This window comes from Drosophila takahashii, chromosome 2R (genome assembly GCF_030179915.1).
Source record: "Drosophila takahashii strain IR98-3 E-12201 chromosome 2R, DtakHiC1v2, whole genome shotgun sequence".
Lineage (NCBI taxonomy): Eukaryota > Metazoa > Arthropoda > Insecta > Diptera > Drosophilidae > Drosophila > Drosophila takahashii.
Window position 1 is genome coordinate 859530 of NC_091679.1, and position 20785 is coordinate 880314.

At 35.1% G+C, this 20785-nt stretch overlaps 1 protein-coding gene and 2 long non-coding RNA genes across 11 annotated transcripts in view; 1 reads left to right on the forward strand and 2 right to left on the reverse strand.

Annotated features, from left to right (window-relative positions):
* Positions 1-8479, reverse strand: part of LOC138912307 (uncharacterized) — a 110544-nt gene extending 102065 nt beyond the window's left edge. For both annotated transcript variants that reach the window (XR_011417831.1, XR_011417832.1), the window contains exon 1: positions 7197-8479. This is a non-coding gene — a long non-coding RNA (uncharacterized lncRNA). The remainder of the gene's footprint in view (positions 1-7196) is intronic.
* Positions 1-20785, forward strand: part of rl (Mitogen-activated protein kinase rl) — a 222494-nt gene that overhangs the window by 124695 nt on the left and 77014 nt on the right. For 5 of the 8 annotated variants that reach the window (XM_070212625.1, XM_070212623.1, XM_070212629.1 and 2 more), the window contains one exon: positions 11764-11898. The exons of 2 other annotated variants lie outside the window; for them this stretch is intronic. In XM_070212625.1, the coding sequence (XP_070068726.1) occupies positions 11764-11898 (135 nt within the window). Of the gene's footprint in view, positions 1-8445; positions 8497-11763; positions 11899-20785 lie in introns of those variants that run through there. One more of the 8 variants, XM_070212628.1, reaches the window with a different exon arrangement.
* Positions 12895-14182, reverse strand: LOC138912392 (uncharacterized). The gene is made up of 4 exons (XR_011417922.1): positions 13926-14182; positions 13796-13870; positions 13583-13737; positions 12895-13107 (listed from the first exon to the last, which is right to left on the reverse strand). It is a non-coding gene; the product is annotated as an uncharacterized lncRNA (long non-coding RNA).

The following is a 20785-nucleotide window of genomic DNA, read 5'->3' on the forward strand; positions in this document are numbered from 1 at the left end:
TCAGTGCATATTAGAGATCGTTTTACTCTGATAACTCTGCATCTGGGCAGAGTCAGCGCAGACGAGTAAACCATTTTTTGTGTATAGCTCCGTTGTCCCGGCAGGCAAACTAAAGTACGGACGAAAAAACGGCTTTTAATGATTCAAAGTTAAGTTTTAAGTGTTTTGACAATTTCTGAATGACAAAAAGTAAAAAGTCATTTTTTAATCTATTAAAAAATTACAATTATTTATTTAACCCTCCATTAAATAATGAATTTTTAAATAATAAATATTTCAATATGTTAGACTAGTTATACCCTGAGCGACTTCGTTCGCTCAAAATTAGTTTGCAGTTAGGAAATTAGGTTGTCAGGACTTTCTTATATCTTATTTGCGCGTTTGTTGAAAACCTTTGCGAAAACAACCTTTCTAGAAGATTCTTCAAGAGAGAGAATCCGAAGGCTAATAGTAGAGCTATATAATAAATGAATGCGATCTAAGTAAAAGTAGTGAATTTTTATACCTTCTATCAATTACAATGTTATCAATGCAATTTTAATTTGCGCACAAATGTACACACAATTATTGTTTTGAATGAAACGAAAACATTTGTACACACACGAAAAGAAATAAGTAACTTATTATTTTCCGATTCCACAGTTGATTGATAATTATTAATTTTAAACTCTTCCAATTTTGCATTGGCTGAAAGGAAATGAATCATTTTATTTGTATTCAAGCACATTATCTACTTTCGAATAGAAACATACACACACATTGTGTGTATGTACATGTATTGTACATACATATAAGCAAATCAAAACATATCCAAATATACATACAGCTGTGAAAAAAATAATAGCACCACTAACCCAAAAAAAATTTAACTAGTCACCCTACTCACATTTTTTAACTTTTCAAAACGGGTTTTAAATGGTAAGACTAAATATAATTTGAATATGAAAAATAATGTTAGCTTTATAAAAGGTTTCTGGACTTATTTAAGAAAATCTATGCAAAAATGGAAAAACGTACGAAAAAAATAATATCACCACTTCTCTAAAAATAGAATAAAATGTAGAATAATGAGAAATGGGGCCCAAAAGTCATGATACATTTTCAAATTTATTCGGAAATGATTTAAGACGTTTTAGATTAACTGTATAAACTGTCTTTAAAAAAAAACTCGAAGATTTTTGGTTGTGTTATGGTCAAGCGAGTTCACAAGTCAATGTATATTGATTACTGAGTACTTACGAACTCTTTCTTTGCTATCCTGACCGTGATCCTGGCCGGATTTTATTGGTCAAAGATTCATTTAAGAAGTATTTTGTATTCAGTTTAAGCTACCAATTACTATTGTATTACTATTTACATCATAGGATGATTCATGAACGATGTATTCATCCGTATTGATCTTACTTCAAGAAGGAAAAACAAGCCTATGTTAATACTAGGTCCATGCTCAATAAATGGATGTTTTGGTACCATGTTCTTAGTCAATTTAGGTATTTAGAAGACACATGACTTACAAAAAGGATTTCTTCTTACCCAATTTAACTTTTCCTTTATAAGTGTGCGGGCATTCATTTGTAAGTTTTTTTGACGAGCCCTATGCCCTTGTAAATGTGTTTCGCATTTCGGCTAGGATTTTTTTTAAGTGCATGTTTTATAAATTTGTTTATTGAAACATTATCCAACTATTAAAATATTCGCTATTATTTTAAGCACGTGTTTTAGTTTAGTTTTGGCCCTGATAAGATTCTTTGTGCTTTGTGATATAACATTTTGGAAGGAAAAATGGGCCAGGACTCGGTTTTTCTGTGTTATCCTTTAAAGTTTATGCCATTCTTAATGAAGATGATCCAAAACCTAAACAATCCAACCGGTTTTCATGACCGTTTTCCATCCAATATGTTTCTTTTTTGAATATTTTTCTTTTCCGACTTGGAAAATTTTCCACATGTCTTTGTATTGCTAATTGGTAATCAATTTGATGTCTGGATATCAGGAGAAGTTAGTTTTAGTAAAATCTCATAAAATATATCCTTTATACACTCAAAATTTCTGGCTTGCTGACGGACTGGGCCAAATATAGTTCTGCTAAGGCGGAATTTGTCCAGCACAATTCAGACTGTTATCAAAATTACCTGTCTCGTTGTAAGCGTGATCTTAAAAGTAATCCTAAACTTTTTTATTCTTTCGTCAATTCTAAGCGGAAATCTAATTGCTACCCTCATTCTCTTTTTCTTAATAATTTATTTTTTTTAATCGACTTATACGGAATGCAATGGTGTTATTGATAATGATTATCCATACCCACTACCTCATCTGAACTCTATCTTCAAACCAGTGATTAATGTATCTGATGTTCTTCAGAGTCTTGATACTCTTAAGCTCTCTTTTTCACCGGGTCCTGACAAAATACCAAGTTGTATACTGAGGAATTGTTCGTCCTATCTAGCTTTTCCCTTAGCATTAATATTTAATTTGTCGCTAAGTCAAGGAAGATTTCCATCCATATGGAAGGAATCGTTTATTGTTCCATTGTTTAAAAAAATGAACAAGTCAGATATCTCAAATTATCGGGGTATTGCAAAACTCAGTGCAATTCCTAAAAAAATTATTACCTGTCAGTTGCAGCATCATTGCCGGTCTATTATTTCTCCGTGTCAACATGGGTTTACTAGACGTCGCTCTACTTCTACAAACCTACTAGAATTTACATCTTTAATTACTAAAGGCTTCCTGACACATCATCAAACTGATGTGATTTATACTGATTTTTCTAAAGCTTTTGATTCTGTGAACCATAAACTTCTTATTTTTAAACTGTCCCGTTTAGGGTTTCCTCCAAACCTACTTGACTGGATACTTTCCTACCTTTCTAATAGAACTTAAATGGTCTGTTTTAACAATAGAATTTCCAAAATAATTAATGTTACTTCTGGAGTGCCACAGGGTTTTATCAGTTCAGGATCTTCGCGTTTTATTTGATCATAAACTTAGTTTTAAAGACCATATATCTACTATATCTAATAAAGCCAGAAATCTTCTTGCAGTTATGAAACGTTGGTCAAGGGAGTTCGATGATCCTTACACAACAAAGCTTTTGTATGTTTATCTTGTTCTCTTGTTCGTCCGTCTATGGAATATTGCTCTTGTATATGGTCTCCTCAAATTAGCTGTTACCAAAATATGTTAGAGTCTGTCCAACACAATTCCTTTTATTTGCTCTGAGGGGATTACACTGGGACACAGGTAGTCGACTGCCCTCTTATCTTGCGAGGTACCCCCAATGCTACTAATTATAATAAACTTATGTATTTTCTGTCTTCAAATAATTTATAAATTCTTTGTAAGCATGTATTTTGTTAGATCGTATTTTCTCCATGTCCGCGATTCCGCTTACTTGCCCAAAACGGTTTAGGGCTCCGCGCGTAACAAGCTTTGCTTGGTGTCGTAAGGGCCACTTGTTTGTACAGACCATAGTGTATCAACGTCCAAGAAAATACTATTAGCGCATCGTAACGTTTTATTTAAAGAAAACGGAAGTGGTGCTATTATTTTTTTCGTCCTTTTTTTGACTTTTTTTCTTAAAATCTGAAAAAATTATATGTAGACAATATTTTCGATATCCGTATCAATTTTTTCAAATAGGGTGAATACTAATCAAGATAATAAAAAACACTTCTTATATTAAAATCCCCGTTTTCCACATAATTCTTTAATATTAAGAACCTGTGACGAAGTGGTGCTATTATTTTTTTCGCAACTGTATGTACATACGTATTTGGTCAAAAGTTCGAATCTTAAGATTAATATTTAACTTGGAAACATTTTGGCTTTGCTTACAGAATTTGTAGTAATTTTCTATTTTCTTCCATGGTGGAAATTAAATAAGGTTCTTACTTGTGCTACAAAATGAAAAATAAAACCTAAGCATTTGATCCACAGGACTGACTATTGATCGAAAATCATATTGATCGGAGTTTAAGTTTTTACAATCCAAAACAAAATTAACTTAAATTGCCCCTTTCCCCTCCCCTTTCCCTGCAGCACTACCCCACCCCATTTCTTGGCTGTTGCTCTCTCGGCCGTCGCTCTCTTGGCATCCGCTCTCTGGGTTTTGCTCTCTCGGCAGGCTCCCACAAAATGCAACGCAATAACTTAGGAAATCTAAATAATTTCGTTAAAAATACTTTAAAAAAATGTTAAAAACTTTAAAAATTAAACTTAAGCATTTGGGCCATAGAATAACCATTTACCAAAAAATCATCTCGATCGGAGCAGCGGTTTAGATTTTTTAAATCGAAAAGTTAATTTTAAATGTAGCCCCAAAATTATGGGGGATTGTGAAATTTCTTTTAGATTTCTAATTAGGCCCTTTCAAGACCTAAAACTCTGCAAAATCAAAATTTCAAAATTCCAACCACTTTAAAAGTTAAGCTTAAGTAAATCTAATGATTTTTTGCTCTAAATATGGATATTGGAGCTGTTTGGGGCCACTGGGGGGACATGTCGGACCTTAGTGGGCGCCTACGCCCCCAATGGAATACTGTGAAAAAAGTTGGCTGCTCTAGCTCTTATGGTTTAGGCTGTGGTCGTATCCACCTAAAAATCGGTCTTTCATTTTATAATCTTTAGAGATTTTGATTGCGTATAACTTTTTAATAAATGGTCCGATTTGAAAAATGTCTTCTACATTTCGATAGATATAAATATACACAACCAAATTGCTTTAATACTTCTCGGAAATCTTTAAAAATGTGGGCGCAGGACACATTTTAAAATCGTCAGTGGGCGATTGTGGTGGCGTGGTTTAAATAAACTTGCGCTGCGTAGGAAGCCCAACCTTCTAGCTTTTGTAGTTTCCGAGATCTCAGCGTTCATACGGACAGACGACAGACAGACGGACAGACGGACATGGCTAGATCGACTCGGCTAGATTTACTCTACGAGTAACGGGTATAATCACACATTAAAATATCCCGTTAAACCCAAAAAACTTTCTAGTTGCTTCAACGTTTGTGGTGATTTGAATTTGGCCACAGCATCTATCTTCCCAGGGGTTAAATAAATCTTATGATTTTCAATAATATGTTCGAGGAATTGTATACGTGTTTTTAAAAAATGGCACTTTTTAAGCTTCAACTCGAGACCATATTCTGAACAGGTGTCTTTAACCTCCCTCAGGTTACGCAATGAGCTTTCTTCATCCATAGCCGGTATGATGACGTCATCGATGTAAGGCAGAGCGACGCCTTTGCGAGTCAGCTCACGAAAAATTGCGTTTACATGCCGCTGGAAAACGCCAGGAGAGTTTGAAGAGTTTGTGTGACAAAGGATGTGTATTTTCGGCTGGGCTCTAAGACAGGAACATGAAAAAATCCATTTTTCAAATCGATCGTGTGGAAAATCTTGGCATCTTGGAGTCTGTCCAGCTGATCGTCGATTAAAGGCAAGGGTAAATGGTCTTAAACGATAACTTATTGATCCTGCGAAAGTCGATGCAAAATCTTGGAAAGCCGTCACGCTTTTTTACCATTACCACTGGGGTGGTAAACTCGGAGTCAAACACTTCTACGATTCCAGTTTGAAGCCATTCGTCAACCAGATCCTCTACCAAACGTGTCTCAGCAAAAGGCAACCGCCTTGGACTGGCAAATATCTTGGTCTCGTTTTTCAGGATAATGCGCATCTCGATTTTGGTGGTCTTCTTCTTCTTCTTCTTCTTTGCGTACTTCGTTTTTGGCAAACATACTTGCTTGTTCGTTGATATTAAGTTCGTTGGAATTCTCTACGACGTCGATTTTCATAACGTTGATTAGATCATTTTGTTCTACCGGACTCGGCATCTTTCGCTTGCAAACCATCGCGATTAAAAATAATTTCAGCATGTAAACAAAGTTCTTCGCCGACAATCAATTGAAAATCCATGCAACCGATTGGAACAACGTAAAAGTCCAATTCGAACTCGTTATTGTCAATGAAAATCGTCTCTTTGAAAAGTCCAATTGGATGTATTTTGTTCGCTTCGCGCTCGTTACCGAAACCAATTAGAGATACACTACAGTTTTGAAGTCTCGGACGTTGTATACCGTTGTACAGATCTTCGCGAACCAGGTTGAATTTGCTTCCGGTGTCGAACAGAGCTCCTCACTTTTCGTTAGCGAGACCAACTTCTTTGCTTGTAAAATTACTTTTAGACCGTACTCGATGGATGTTAACTTTGTTTTTGCTCTCGGCTTTTTCTTTTTCGTTACAATTGCGCGAAATATGTCCGTACTGGTTACACTTGAAACATTTAGTGCTGCGTTCTTTGTTTTTGCAATTATTGGACAAGTGTTCTTTCTCACCACAATTGTAGCAAGTAACCTCTTTTTTAAAGCTCTTCTTGGGTGCTGCCAGTTTTTTACTTTGAATCACGTCGTCGGTTCGTTTTGGTTTCTCGCGGTTGTACACTTTCTCTTGCTCGTTCTTTGTGACGTAACATTTCAGCTTCTCTTTGAACTCACTGACATTTCTGGCACAGTATAGGAGAGCTTTGTCAATTGAAAAATCGTCTACGCCATCAATTACGTATTGAATCGAAACCGAATCACAAATGTCACCGCGGATTGCCAGATCCTTCATTCGGTACAAGTAAGCGAAACTACACTCGTCCTTTGCGCGTTTGCTTTGCTCAACTGCTCGTGGATTTGTTTGCTCTTTACAATAGTTATACCCGTTTCTCGTAGAGTAAAAGGGTATATTAGATTCGTGCAAAAGTATGTAACAGGTAGAAGGAAGCGTTTCCGACCCTATAAAGTATATATATTCTTGATCAGGGTCACTTCACTAGCCAAGTCGAACTAGCCATGTCCGTCTGTCCGTCTGTCCGTCTGTATGAACGCTGAGATCTCGGAAACGACAAAAGCTAGAAGGTTGAGATTTTCCACACATATTCTGGGCCCTCCTACGCAGCGCAAGTTTATTTCAGCCGAGCGCCACGCCCCCTCTAATGCCCACAATCGCCCACTAACGATTTTAAAATGTGTCTGGCGCCCACACCTTTAAAGATTACCGTGAAGTATAAATGCAATTTATTGTGTATATTTATACCTATCGAAATGTAGAAGAGATTTTTCAAATCGGACCATTCATTAAAAAGTTATACGCAATCAAAATTGTTTATATATCTATCTCACTCGCACTCCCTTTAGCTGAGTTACCATTGTTAGATAGTCGGGACACCAACCCGAGTATAGCGTTTGCACTCCCTTTGGCTGAGTGACGGGTATTAGATAGTCGGGACACCAACACGACTATAGCGTTCTCTTTTGTTTTGAACTCATTTAGGAGAGCAATTTTAAGCGCGTTCCAGGAGCTCAGACCTCTCTCACTCATGATAAACAATTTAGCCGTGCCTCTCAGCGATTTTTTCGCGAATATTAACTTTTGAACGTCATTCCAGCAAATTATTACCGCTTGTTTTTCGAACTCAGTTAACCACGACTCAATTGAAATTGAGTTAGTTCCGTCAAATGTGCGAATCAAATCTTCCATGTCGCGAAAACTAAAAGAAAATCTTGGTGCTGCCACCTCGTTGCAAATTTTTATCGACTTCTCTTTGTAAGTACTTTTGACAAAATTCGTCGCGTTTTGCATTCCGATTTGTTCTGCAAAGAAACTCGTCGTTTCGTGTGGATCTGCCGCTTACTTATACCTTGTCATCTTCGTCTGAGGAATCAATTTGATTGTGTGCGAGAAGCTTTTTTTGCACCAAATTGCGAAATATGTGAAGTCCGACGTCGTCTACGTTGTAGGTGAAAATGCAATGTGTTGAACCATTGCAAATTGAGGCCAGATCGCGTTCGTTTAGATTTTCCTGCACGTACCTTTCCTTTGCTAAGTAATTTTCCGAGCTTTCGTCGAAGTCAAAACCGGAAAAATCTTGAAGTCGTTGGCGGTTGCCTCTATCACCCTCGTTCTCAAAAATGTATTTGTGGAAGGCTAAAATATTAAAATATTAAGTCGTTGAATTAATGTTTTAAATTGTTACACATATCGTTTATTCGTTGCAAATTCTTTTACGTCGTAGTTTTTTGCAGGTTCACTTCGCACGCTTCTTCGGTTTTTCTTTTCATTTCGTTCACTGATACCCGGCGCGCTCCCAAATGTGGGATTTTTAGGTTTACTGTTTATTTGTGGTTAATATTTTGATAAGTATAAAATAAAGTATATAAAGATATTTTGAATTTCACACGTCTTCCTTCGTCTTCTGGCCAACGCCTTCGTTCTCTTGAAAGGCTCGAACTCAACTCGTCCGTTGTTACTCATTTTCTTCTTAGTCTTCTCGTATTTTTTCACTCTTCCTTCTAGTGTTTCGTTTTTGCTTCTTCATATGGGTTATTCAGCCCTTCGTTTTGCACGAATACTTTATACCCTTTTACTCTACGAGTAACGGGTATAAATAGCGGTATCGCCAAATAAATTATGTGGAAGATACGATTGAAACTGCTCCAACTGAAGGTATTTCACCGTTTCTTCAGTTATATTTAAAATTTAATCATAAAAAATACAAGGAAAAATATTTTGAATTTTTGTTTTTTGCAGGTATTATTAACATTGCTTGGGAAAAAACTTAGTATCAAAACCATTTTTGTTTTAAGCCCCAGGAAAAAAGTTTAAAATTTGACTTTTATTAAAAATTGAAATTTTGTTTTTTATTTCTTAATAAGACCAATTGGATTTTTTGTTATATTGTGTATACGAATTTGTTAATCAATATTCAAAGAATAAACACCAAAAATTTGGATTCATTTCCTTTACTAATAACTTTTTAATGCGTACCCAAAGTCAATGGTGGCAAGCATTCACTCAAACTTGCACGTCACTGTAGTTCTAAAAAATAAATATAAATCAAATAATACGGTTACTTGTATTGATGGGCAAGGATAAAACTTGATTGAAACATATTTCTATATGATTTTGCACTGATATTTGGTTATAGTTAGATGGATAAGCTAAGCAATTTGAGTATCCTTGGATAATTTTTCAGAACAATAGCTATAATATGGTATTTTTTCAGTCTTTTTATACCCGTGCAGAGGGTATTATGATTTCAGTCACAAGTTTGCAACGCAGTGAAGGAGACGTTTCCGACCCCATAAAGATCTAGCTATGTCCGTCTGTCCGTCGGTCCGTCTGTCCGTCTGTCTGTCTGTCCGTCTGTCCGTCCGTTTCCACAAACTAGTCTCTCAGTTTTGAAGCTATCGGAATGAAACTTTCCCAAAAGTCTTCTTTCTATTACAGGTAGTATATAAGTCGGAAACGGCCGGATCGGACAACTATATCTTATAGCTCCCATAGGAAAGAACGGAAAAAAACGTACAAAAAATTCTAGCTTCGGTGTTTTTTTAAATATTATCGTCTACTCTTGGAAATGTTATTTTTTAAATATTTATGAGTTTCGAATAAAATTTAGAAAAAGTCGGGACACTGTATCATATAGCTGCCATAGGAACGGTCGGAAAATGAAATGCAAATTAATAGAAACAAGAAAGGAAGTTAACTTCGGCCAGCCGAAGTTTATATACCCTTGCAGGTATGCCTACCTAAAATGTTGTTTTTATACCCTTGTAGAGGGTATTATAATTTCAGTCAGATGTTTGCAACGCAGTGAAGGAGACGTTTCCGACCACATAAAGTATATATATTCTTGATCAGCACCAATAGCCGAGTCTATCTAGCCATGTCCGTCTGTCCGTTTCTATGCGAACTAGTCTCTCAGTTTTAAAGCTATCGCGATGAAACTTTCCCGAAAGTCTTCTTTCTATTGCAGGTAGTACATATGTCGAAGCGAGCCGGATCGGACCACTATATCTTAAGGCTCCCATAGGAAAATTCAAACAAATATAAGAAAATTCATTGTAACTTTGTAGGAAGTAGGCGTTTTGATTCTTGACTACTTAAAAACAAAATTGGAATTCCTGGAACTGCACCGAGTTAGTATTACTTTATCTACAATGGTATATAAGCTTCGGCTGGCCGAAGGTAGCTTCCTTTCTTGTTACATTGTCAAAATCAAAAAACCTACTTTCTATAAAGTTTTTTTTATTATTTTGTTAATTATTCCTATGGCACCCATAAGATATAGTGGTCCGATCCGGCTCGTTCCGACATATGTACGACCTGCAATAGAAAGAAGACTTTTGGGAAAGTTTCATCGCGATAGCTTTAAAACTGAGGGACTAGTTCGCATAGACACGGACAGACGGACAGGACAGATGAACTCGGCTATTGATGCTGATCAAGAATATATATACTTTATGTGGTCGGAAACGTCTCCTTCACTGCGTTGCAAACATCTGACTGCAATTATAATACCCTCTGCAAGGGTATAAAAATACAAAAGAGAACGCTATAGTCGGGTTGGTGTCCCGACTATCTAATACCCGTACCTCAGCTAAAGGGAGTGCGAACGCTCTGGAGTACTCGGGTTGGTGTCCCGATTATCTAATAATTGTAACTCAGCTAAAGGGAGTGCGAGGGAGATATATTAACAATTTTGATTGCGTATAACTTTTTAATGAATGGTCCGATTTGAAAAATGTCTTCTACATTTCGATAGGTATAAATAAACACAACAAAATTGCATTTATACTTCACGGAAATCTTAAAAGATGCGGGCGCAGGACACATTTTAAAATCGTTAGTGGGCGATTGTGGGCGTTAGAGGGGGCGTGGCTCTCGGCTGAAATAAACTTGCGCTGCGTAGGAGGCCCAAGAATATGTGTGGAAAATATTAACCTTCTAGCTTTTGTAGTTTCCGAGATCTCAGCGTTCATACGGACAGACGGACATGGCTAGATCGACTCGGCTAGTGACCCTGATCAAGAATATATAAACTTTATGGGGTCGGAAACGCTTCCTTCTAGCTGTTACATACTTTTACACGAATACAATATACCCTTTTACTCTACGAGTAACGGGTATAATTAAGGGGGGAGATACATATAGAAAAAAAAAAATTCAATTTTTTTTTCCTTAAATGTGTCATGAAAGTTTCACGAAGAAATTCTACCTATTTTGGAACTTATACCAGAATGACGGCTCCCAACTTTCTTGTGCAGAAGATATATTCCATTACTTTAAATGCCTTTTTCTCGAAACCACGTTTTCCTCAGCTGCGGATCGTGTATCTTAAAAAGTAATGCCTTGATCATCATGCTGCTTTTACAGAAATGTTTGTAATGAAATTGGCCACTGTCTAAACCTACTTAATGTAGAAATTTGTACGTTTAAGTATTTTTTGATAGCCAACACAACAAAAAAATTTTGAAAAAAATAGATTTTTAACTTTGAAAGAGTGCCAAAACCATAGTTTTTGACTGTTGCTACTGACTGAAAGCAGCAGCACAGCAGAAGCTAAAAATCAGAAAGCAACGACTTGCTACTGCTTCGACAGTCGGCAGTTCTCGGATATTGCTTTTGCTTTGACTGCGACTGTCGACTTTTTCAAAAGCAGCAGCAAAAGCAACAGCTCATATTAAAAAGTTACAGGCAGTCGAAGCAAGAAAAATTAAAAATTATGTGACTTTTGCTACTTCGACTGTAGCATTTTAGACACTGTTTGTTACAACACGTTAGTGCATTAAATAATATTTTACCTGCGCAACACTTACAAATAGCGAAATTATACATTTAGTGATATTTATATCAAAGTACGCATTTATAGAAGATAATTTGTGTTAAAATTAAAATCGAATACTTTACATATTTTCAATTTTATTTCAGAGGCTGAGTAATGATCACATCTGTTACTTTTTGTACCAGATATTGCGTGGACTGAAGTACATACATTCAGCAAATGTCTTGCACCGGGACTTAAAGCCAAGCAATCTACTCTTAAACAAGACGTGCGATTTAAAAGTATGTAAAAAATTTTAAGTCTTCCCCCGGAATTTCTCTAAAAAATTGTTCCTGCCAGAATATAGAAAAAACGATTTTTTGTTTGCCTTTTAAATTTGTTGAATTTAAATTTAAATTTCATTAAATTTCACGAAGAATTCCGAAGTATTTTAAAAGTTACACCAGGCACCCACCCTCCGTGTGCAATATATATATTTTTAATGAAATAGGCCACTGAACCAATTTAATGCTGAAATTTGTCAGTATAAATATTTTTTATGAAGAAATACCACAAACAAAATAAAAAAAAAATTTAAGTTTTGACTTTAAACAAGAAAGAACGCTATAGTCGGGTGCTAAAGAGAGTTGAGGGAGATGGAGATATAAAACTTTGATCGCGCATAACTTTTTTAACAAACGGTCCGATTTGAAAAATGTATTTTAATGTTTTTTTGCGTTAGCGGGGTCGTGGTTCTCAACTGAAACAAACTTGCGCTGCGTAAAAAACCCAAGAATATGTGTGGGTTATACGAACTTTCTAGCTTTTTGTAGTGCAGTGCACTCGCAATGCTAGAAGTTGAAGTGTTTTTTTCTCCACAAATCACAATGCAAAGTGTTGTTGTCTTTTTCATGACTGTGTGTGACTTCCCTGTAGTTCGCCGGGACTGGTCCCGAACTAGCGAAATCGCCATACACCGGGGGCTTGGGACTAACTCCCGTTCATACCACCCGCAATGTAAATTTCTATCCACTTTTACCACGGCATGTCCTAGGCGGTGGTCATATGGCGAAGTTCTGCATTACCTTTCGCCACAAAAGGGACCGATAGGTGGTCCCATATTATACCCACCTATCGGACCATCTATCGGACCACCTATCGGTCCCTTTTGTGGCGAAAAGGGGTATTAAATGGGACCACCTATCGGTCCCTTTTGTGGCGAAAAGGGGTATGAAATGGGGTTGGTGTTTTCAATACCAAAAAAGCTGAATGCTATGAAACTTCCCAAGAAAAAATACTTTTTGTTAAATTAATTTATTGTATTATAAGTAGACAATTTTTCTATTTTTTTAATTTATATTTATTGAACAAATTCCTCTGCTGACACGTTTTTGTTGAGTTCCTCATTGTTGTTATTATTTGATTTGAATTTATTTTAAAAAATCGTTTCTTTTGCAATTGAATTGCCTTGGAAATCAATATTTCTGCATTACCAGATTCTGAAACAATATCTAAAAAAAATAAGATTTTAGTGTTTTAAAATAAAATGAGAACAGAAACTAACTTCGGCAAGCCAAAGTTTTAATACCCTTGCAGCTTTCAGGAATAAAATTGTGACTAGAAAAGCATAAATATAAAATAAGAATAACCAACAGTTAAATGTAGACTTATTTCACGCTTTTGAAACTTGAACCGACAGACAGACGGACATGGTTAAATGGATTTACTTTATAGGTTTGAAAAGGTCTCCTTTACTGCGTAACAAACTTCTGGACTAAATTATAATTCCCTCTGCATGGGTTTAAATATATATTTTTAGATTTTGTTATACAAGCCTGTTTACATCAAACCATGTTTTAAAAGTGAAAAGCAGAAAAAGACAGAAAGAAATAGGATTAAAGACAGATGGCATTCTAAGTAAATAGATTGAAATTGAATCAAGAAACTAAGTGTATTATAAAAAATACAGTTATAAAAATAACCTACCGTGAAGTGCACCATAGAAATGTGTAAAGGAGTTTACGGCTTTTTTTTCCAGAAAGGCCTTTAACATTAAATCCCAAAACAAACTCATCCGTGAGAACCCTTCGCAAGTTTTTTAAACCCCCTTCTGGCAGCAACAACGATCTCATGGCTTTAATCTAAAAAGGAAGAAAATTTCATAAAAATATTTATAAGGCGCCCTTTAAAAAGACTTACGTAGGAGTCCTTTGCACCACTATTTCTCCTTCTCCTCTTTAACAAATCGACGAATGTGCCTGTTGCTGTTCATGGCTAAATATCACACATTATTAGGTATTTCACTTGCACAACTCATGGTGTTACTCACCTGTTGACGACACTTCAGATCACAACAAAATATAACACTTTAAATGTACAATAAGACAAATTAAATACAATGTTTACAAAATTTGGCGCAAACGTTGGGTTAGTGATGGTAGCGGGGTTGGGTAGTTATGGCAATCCGTTACGATTAATATTGCGACTACCGATATCGTATAATCGATGGCAATAAAAACATTCGCTAATATTATTTTTGTTTAGTTCTATGTATATAAAATTAGGTACTTATATATTTATTTTATATATCTAAGCACCAATAAAATCCGCTTGTTATGGAAGGAAAGAAAACGTTTTGCTACTGAACCACCGCTATTGTTAAAAATATTCCTGCAGCTAAATTGCTCATTATTAAATATAAATAATATAAAAAGAAATAAAATTCTATCTTTTATTATATTATTTTATCTCATTATTAAGTTTTTATTTTATTATTTTAACTTTTTTTAAATTTGTTTTTTATATAAACAAAATAAAGTTGTATTCGTTATTAAAATCATTATATACTTGTCAAAAATTTCATTTTACAATTTTTTTAACTCATATAGAAGTGTTCACATAGAAGTGTTCACTCTCCGATAACTCTTTTGCTCTTGTAAAAAATACACACGCCACCTATTGACCCTTAAGGGACCACTGGGTGGTCGATCCCTTTTCTACCCCGAAAGTGCCACCGGCCCCCTTGAGAACTACAGGGAAGGCAGTTTTGAGCACCCCTGATACAGACGGACAGACAGACATGGCTATATCGACTCGACTGTGACCCTGATCAAGAATATAGATACTTTATAGGGTCGAAAACGCTTCCTTGTGGTCATCCATTGTTACGAGAGTTCTTAAGAAATCGCTTTCCATCGAGGATCATTTTTACGCGGTTGTGGGGACTAGTTCCCTTTAATACCAAATTACTCAGATTTTTGGAATTTTAAATTAGTCTTATTTTGACCAAAAGGGAAAATATACAATGTACAATGTACAATGTACATAAATACATATATCATACACATTTACAATACAATATACATACATCATTTAAAATGTATACTAATAATTAAAATTCATTATTTGTAGTAAGATTAACCAGTTAGAACGAAGTTTAATTAACACGCAAGTGTATTAACATTAGTTGTACAGATTAAAGAGTCTATAACTAATTTAAGAATGACTAATATTATTATAAGTATATGTTATTAAGAGGTATTCAATATTTTAAGTATAATTTATAACTTTGTGGAATATCTTAATGTCTTTCAAAAAAATATTTGTAAAAATTTTTTAATTTTAAATTAAGTATTTTTTTAGGGATTTTAAAATTTAAAAAATTCTGTACATCGGAATACACGCGGTTTATTATTCTCATTATTATTATCCTCATATTGCTTCATAAATTCTTCACGAAGTGGTAAAATAAAATTTTTGTATTTGCAAGACCTACTAGTAATAGGCGTAGTGGCAACTTATGCTTAGAAAAGCCTCATTTATCGAAATAAAATGGTGGCAGGCTGGACACCTACCCATATCACATTTTGTCGGCCTGTGTAATGATTATTTCATCAAAATAATCATTATTTCTGATCGGAAAAAATAAAACTAAAAAATAATGATTATTATTATTTTGGATTTTTATTTTTTTTATCAAAAATAAAACTCACTTGGACGCCACGGGTTTTCTATACCGATTTTGGGCGTTCTTTTTACATAGTCCTATGAAAGGAATGCAGACGCACCACCTCTGACAAAAAGAAGCGTGAACATGGCCTCTGCATCCCGTTAAATGGTATTTTAATTTTAGTCAGTTTATTATTTATTATTTATTATTTATGTATTAAAACATGGATTTCAGTCGAAATGCTTTTTATATATATTATTCATATCTTTTCACTCTGAGCGCGCTCGCACAAATATATATATACACATAAATATATATAAAATATAAATATATATATATATATATATGGGCGGTTCTTTTATAAACCAAACGGATTTGGCCAAAAAAAAAATTCACATTTTTGATTTGCCTGAAACTTTTTTTACGTGTACTATTCGGAAAATAAGTAAACACGTGTATCAGGATTTGGCCGAAAAAAAATTATTTTTTTTAAGAATTTTTTTTAGTTTGCCAAAAAACGTGAAATTTTAAAAAGTACCCTCTAATTGAAAATCTGTATCTCCGGTTGTAGTAATCCGTGTAATAATTAAATTTATTTTATAATAATTTTAAATTTATTTTATTTATTTTTTTTTGTATTATGTAAACTATTAAACATTTTTAAATATTTATTTTTAAAGTTTTTAAAAAAATTAATTAAATTTTATAATATTTTATTTTTATTAACTAAATTTTTTTAAAAACTTTAAAAATAAATATTTTAAAATGTTTAATAAATTACATAATACAAAAAAATAATAAATAAAATAAATTTAAAATTATTGTTTATTAAATGGACGGTTAAATAAATAATTGTAAGTTTTTAATAGATTACAAAATGACTTTTTACTTTTTGTCATTCAGAAATTGTCAAAACACTTAAAAGTTAACTTTTAATCATTAAAAATTGTTAAAGGACTAGTAAACTATGAGAAAACATGAATTCCATAAGGATCCGATAAGAGTGACGTTTTTTCATAGAAAAAAGCCGAGGCCTTGTTAAAACAAATTCGATATTTTAAAAACTAAACATGGCTCCACCTTTTTGACAAAAACCGACTGAAACTAACAATATGTTTGAAGATTGAAAAAAACCTTCTTCCAGGACTTCTTTTCTTTTGGCACTAGGATCAAATTAAAGGTCTTGATTAGCACTAAAATATGTGCTAGGCCTGACTTTGTGCCATTTTTCGTTTTTAAGATATATAAAAAAAAAAACTTTCGCACGCGACACCAAGTTACTTTTTTGACTTCCTGCTTAACTTTCGATTGTAACGAAACGGGAAGGAATATATTTTAATGGGTAAGAATTTCTCACATGCACATATATTAATATCATAATTTTACCACCGTCCCTTCATATAGCTGCCATACAAATCGATAGATTTTCTTATTGTTAAGAAGGTAGGCTTTGAAAATATTGTTTGTTTCAGATTGTAATTTTAATTTTCTTAACAATAACAAAACCCATCTTGGAAATGATGAAAAGGAACAAAAATGTTTCTTCGGGTAACTTAAGTTGGTTATAAGATGGACAATATTGGATAGTTAAGTTTTTTTATAGGATGAATAAGACAGTCAAAACTGCGATACAAAATTTCAAATAATTGAAATTCATACTTATTGGACAACAAAAAATTTAAGAAAATTATTTTCTAACTCCCCCAGTACACATTTAAAAACGTGTAAAGTTGCACGTTGTTCTTCTAAGCCGTTCTCGAGATATACTAATTTGAAGTTTGAGAACATTTTTTAAGTTCTTAACTTCAAAAATTCATAGCGCTCCTAAATGGACACCAAAAAATTTCAAAAAAATCACAGATGATATCCAAGCCAAACTCTACGAGGTACCCGAGTTTGAAGAAAATCTAAAATTTCATATGCGCAGTTGAAAAATTCTTACCCTAATGCAGTTAATTTCATAGTATTTCTTGATCTTGATGATTTCAGTCAGAAGTTTGCAACGCAGTGAAGGGGACGTTTCCGACCCCATAAAGTATATATATTCTTGATCAGCATCACTAGACGAGGCGATCTTGCCATGTCCATCTGTCCGTGTGTCTGTTTCTACGCAAACTAGTCTCTCAGATGAAACTTTCCCAAAAGTCTTCTTTCTATTGCAGGTAGTATATATGTCGGAGACGTCCGGATCGGACAACTATATCTTATAGCTTCCATAGGAAGGAAACGTTAAAAAAATTATAGCTTCGGTGTTTTTTCAAATATTACCTTCTACTCTTGGGAATATTATTTTTTATATATTTATGAATTTCGAATTAAATATTTAAAAAATCGGATCACTATATATATAGCTGCCATAGGAACGGTCGAAAAATTAAATGGAAATTATTAGAAAAAAAATTATATCTTTCTTGATTTTTATTACATTCTCTTCTACTTTGGGTTATGACTATTTTTAAATATTTCCAAATTTCGATTTTAATTTTAACAAGAAAGGAAGCTAGCTTCGACCAGCCGAAGCTTATATAGCCTTGTAGATAAAGCAAACACATATAGTTTAATGCTCACTCGGTGCAGTTCCAGGTATTCCAGATTCAGCGTGCCTATTATTTACATTTTGTTTTTAAGTTGTCAAAAATCAAAACGGCTACTTCCTACAAAGTTACACTGAATTTTCTTATATTTGTTTGAATATTCCTATGGTAGCCATAAGATATAGTGTTCCGATCCGGCTCGTTCCGACATATGTACTACCTTCAATAGAAAGAACACTTTTGGGAAAGTTTCATCGCGATAGCTTAAAAACTGAGGGACTAATTCGCATAGAAACGGACAGACGGACAATGCTAGACTCGGCTATTGATGCTGATCAAGAATATATATACTTTATGTGGTCGGAAACGTCTCCTTCACTGCGTTGCAAACATCTGACTGAAATTATAATACCCTCTGCAAGGGTATACAAAGAATGGAACTTAGGTTCCGTAAAACTAACCCTCTAATATCTCCAGCGAAGAGATCTGTCCTTACTGTTGTTTGGGTAGTAATCTTGAAGAATTGTTAAATATATACTTGTGCACGTCTACACCTTTTTGAGGTAACAGTATGTGGTTATAATTCACTTATTACACTAAGCTATACATATGGTTGAAATTAAGTTTGCATAACAAAAATAATAATATAATTTCTGTGATCTAGCGTTTATCGTGGCACACGACTGTCGCTGGTAGACGGGTCTTCACTCCACTCCGATTTAGTTGTGTCAATGGATTTACACTTTGGGGCCGTTGGCGGTTTATTGTTTCATTCACTTATCTTCTCGGCACACTTATACTGCAAACAAATGACCGGGTTGTACCTTTCGCAATGGATTACATGAAGCGCGGCCATAAAAACAAGAATATAGAACACTTCCGCGATTTGTTGATTGTGGTCTATAATTTGTATTGGGCAATTAGGATCTATTACCTTGGAGTTCTTTCCTCCCATCGTTTTGTTAATTGTTATGGTCAACTAGTTTTTATACCCGTTACTCTTAAAGTAAAAGGGTATATTGTATTCGTGCAAAAGTATGTAACAGGGAGAAGGGACGTTTCCGACCCTAAAAAGTATATATATTCTTGATCAGGGTCACTAGCCGAGTCGATATAGCCATGACCCATGTCTGTCCGTCTGTCTGTCTGTCCGTCTGTCTGTCTGTCCTTCTGTCTGTCCGTCTGTCTGTCCGTCTGTCTGTCCGTCTGTCTGTCCGTCTGTCTTTCCGTTTATCTGTGTGTCTGTCTGTCCGCCTGTCTTTCCGTTTATCTGTGTGTCTGTCTGTCCGCCTGTCTGTCCGTCTGTTTCTCCGTCTGTCTGTCCGTCTGTCTGTCCGTCTGTCTGTCCGTCTGTCTGTCCGTCTGTCTGTCCGTCTGTCTGTATGAACGCTGTGATCTGGGATTACCCACACATATTCTTTGGCTTCCTACGCAGTGCAAGTTTATTTCAGCTGAGCGCCACGCCGCCTCTAACGCCCACAATCGCCCACAAACGATTTTAAAATGTGTCTGGGGCCCACATTTTTAAAGATTTCGGAGAAGTATTAAGGGGGGAGATACATGTAGAACTGTAATTTTTTTAAGTTTTTTGCGATTTTTTTTTTACCAATAAGGAATTGTGCTGGGATTTCGTAACTTGGCATGTTGATTACATTGTTTTTATATAATTTTAACCAATTTTTATTTTGCTTTTATCTTTCAAAATGGCGGCCGTGGGAATTTTTTTTGTCAGGCTATATTAAAAAAAAGTAGGCCAGCTGCGGATCGTCCACAGGTCGCTGTGTAGATCCGATTTTTATGAAACTAAGTTTATTTCGTTAAGAAATAATGTAGAAGCTGTCTGAACCTAATTTTTTTTTTCTTTATGTATCTCCCCCCTTAATGCAATTTTGTTGCGTTTATGTATACATACAAATCGGAAAATTCGTTAAAAAGTTATGCCCGAACAAAGTTTTATATCTCCATCTCCCTCGCACTCCCTTTAGCTAAGTAACGTGTACCTGATAATCGGGGCACCTGACTATGGAGTTCTCTCTTGTTTTTTATTGGATAGCCTCAACATTGCTGTTTATGTATGAAACACTACTTCGTTCATATGGCTGCCTCGGCTAGCTTTACAGTAGCCCGTTCGGTCGATCCAATTTTTAAACACAAATATCGTATTTTCTGATGAGGCCCATATCCACCTCGGTGGTTATGTTCATCAGCAAAACTGTCGCATTTGGGGTTCAGTGAATACACACGTCGTCTTAGGGAAGCCAATGCATCCACAACGTGTGACTGTTTGGTGCGGTATGTGAGCCGCCGTAACCGTAACCGTAAATAGAAGAGGAAGACATAGACGACATTTAATTCCAGCAGGACGGCGCTGCGTGCCACACAGCCGTCACAATCGATCTTTTGTGCGGTACGTTCGAAAATCGCATAATCAGCCGAAACGGCGATGTTAACTGGCCGCCTCGCAGCTGCGATTTGACCCAGTTCGACAATTTTTTTATGGGGTACCGTTAAGGATAAGTGTTACGCCAACCACTCAGACACGATTGACGATCTAAAGCACGAGATTGGAGTCGCCATCAGGGCCATTAGGGGAAAATATATACTCGTTGTTTTTTATTGCGATTTAAAAACTCAAATCTTTCGTGTTGTTAGTTGGTGTTGTCCTAAATGCACCTACCGCCGATCTGATTCCTGAGTTTAGGGAAG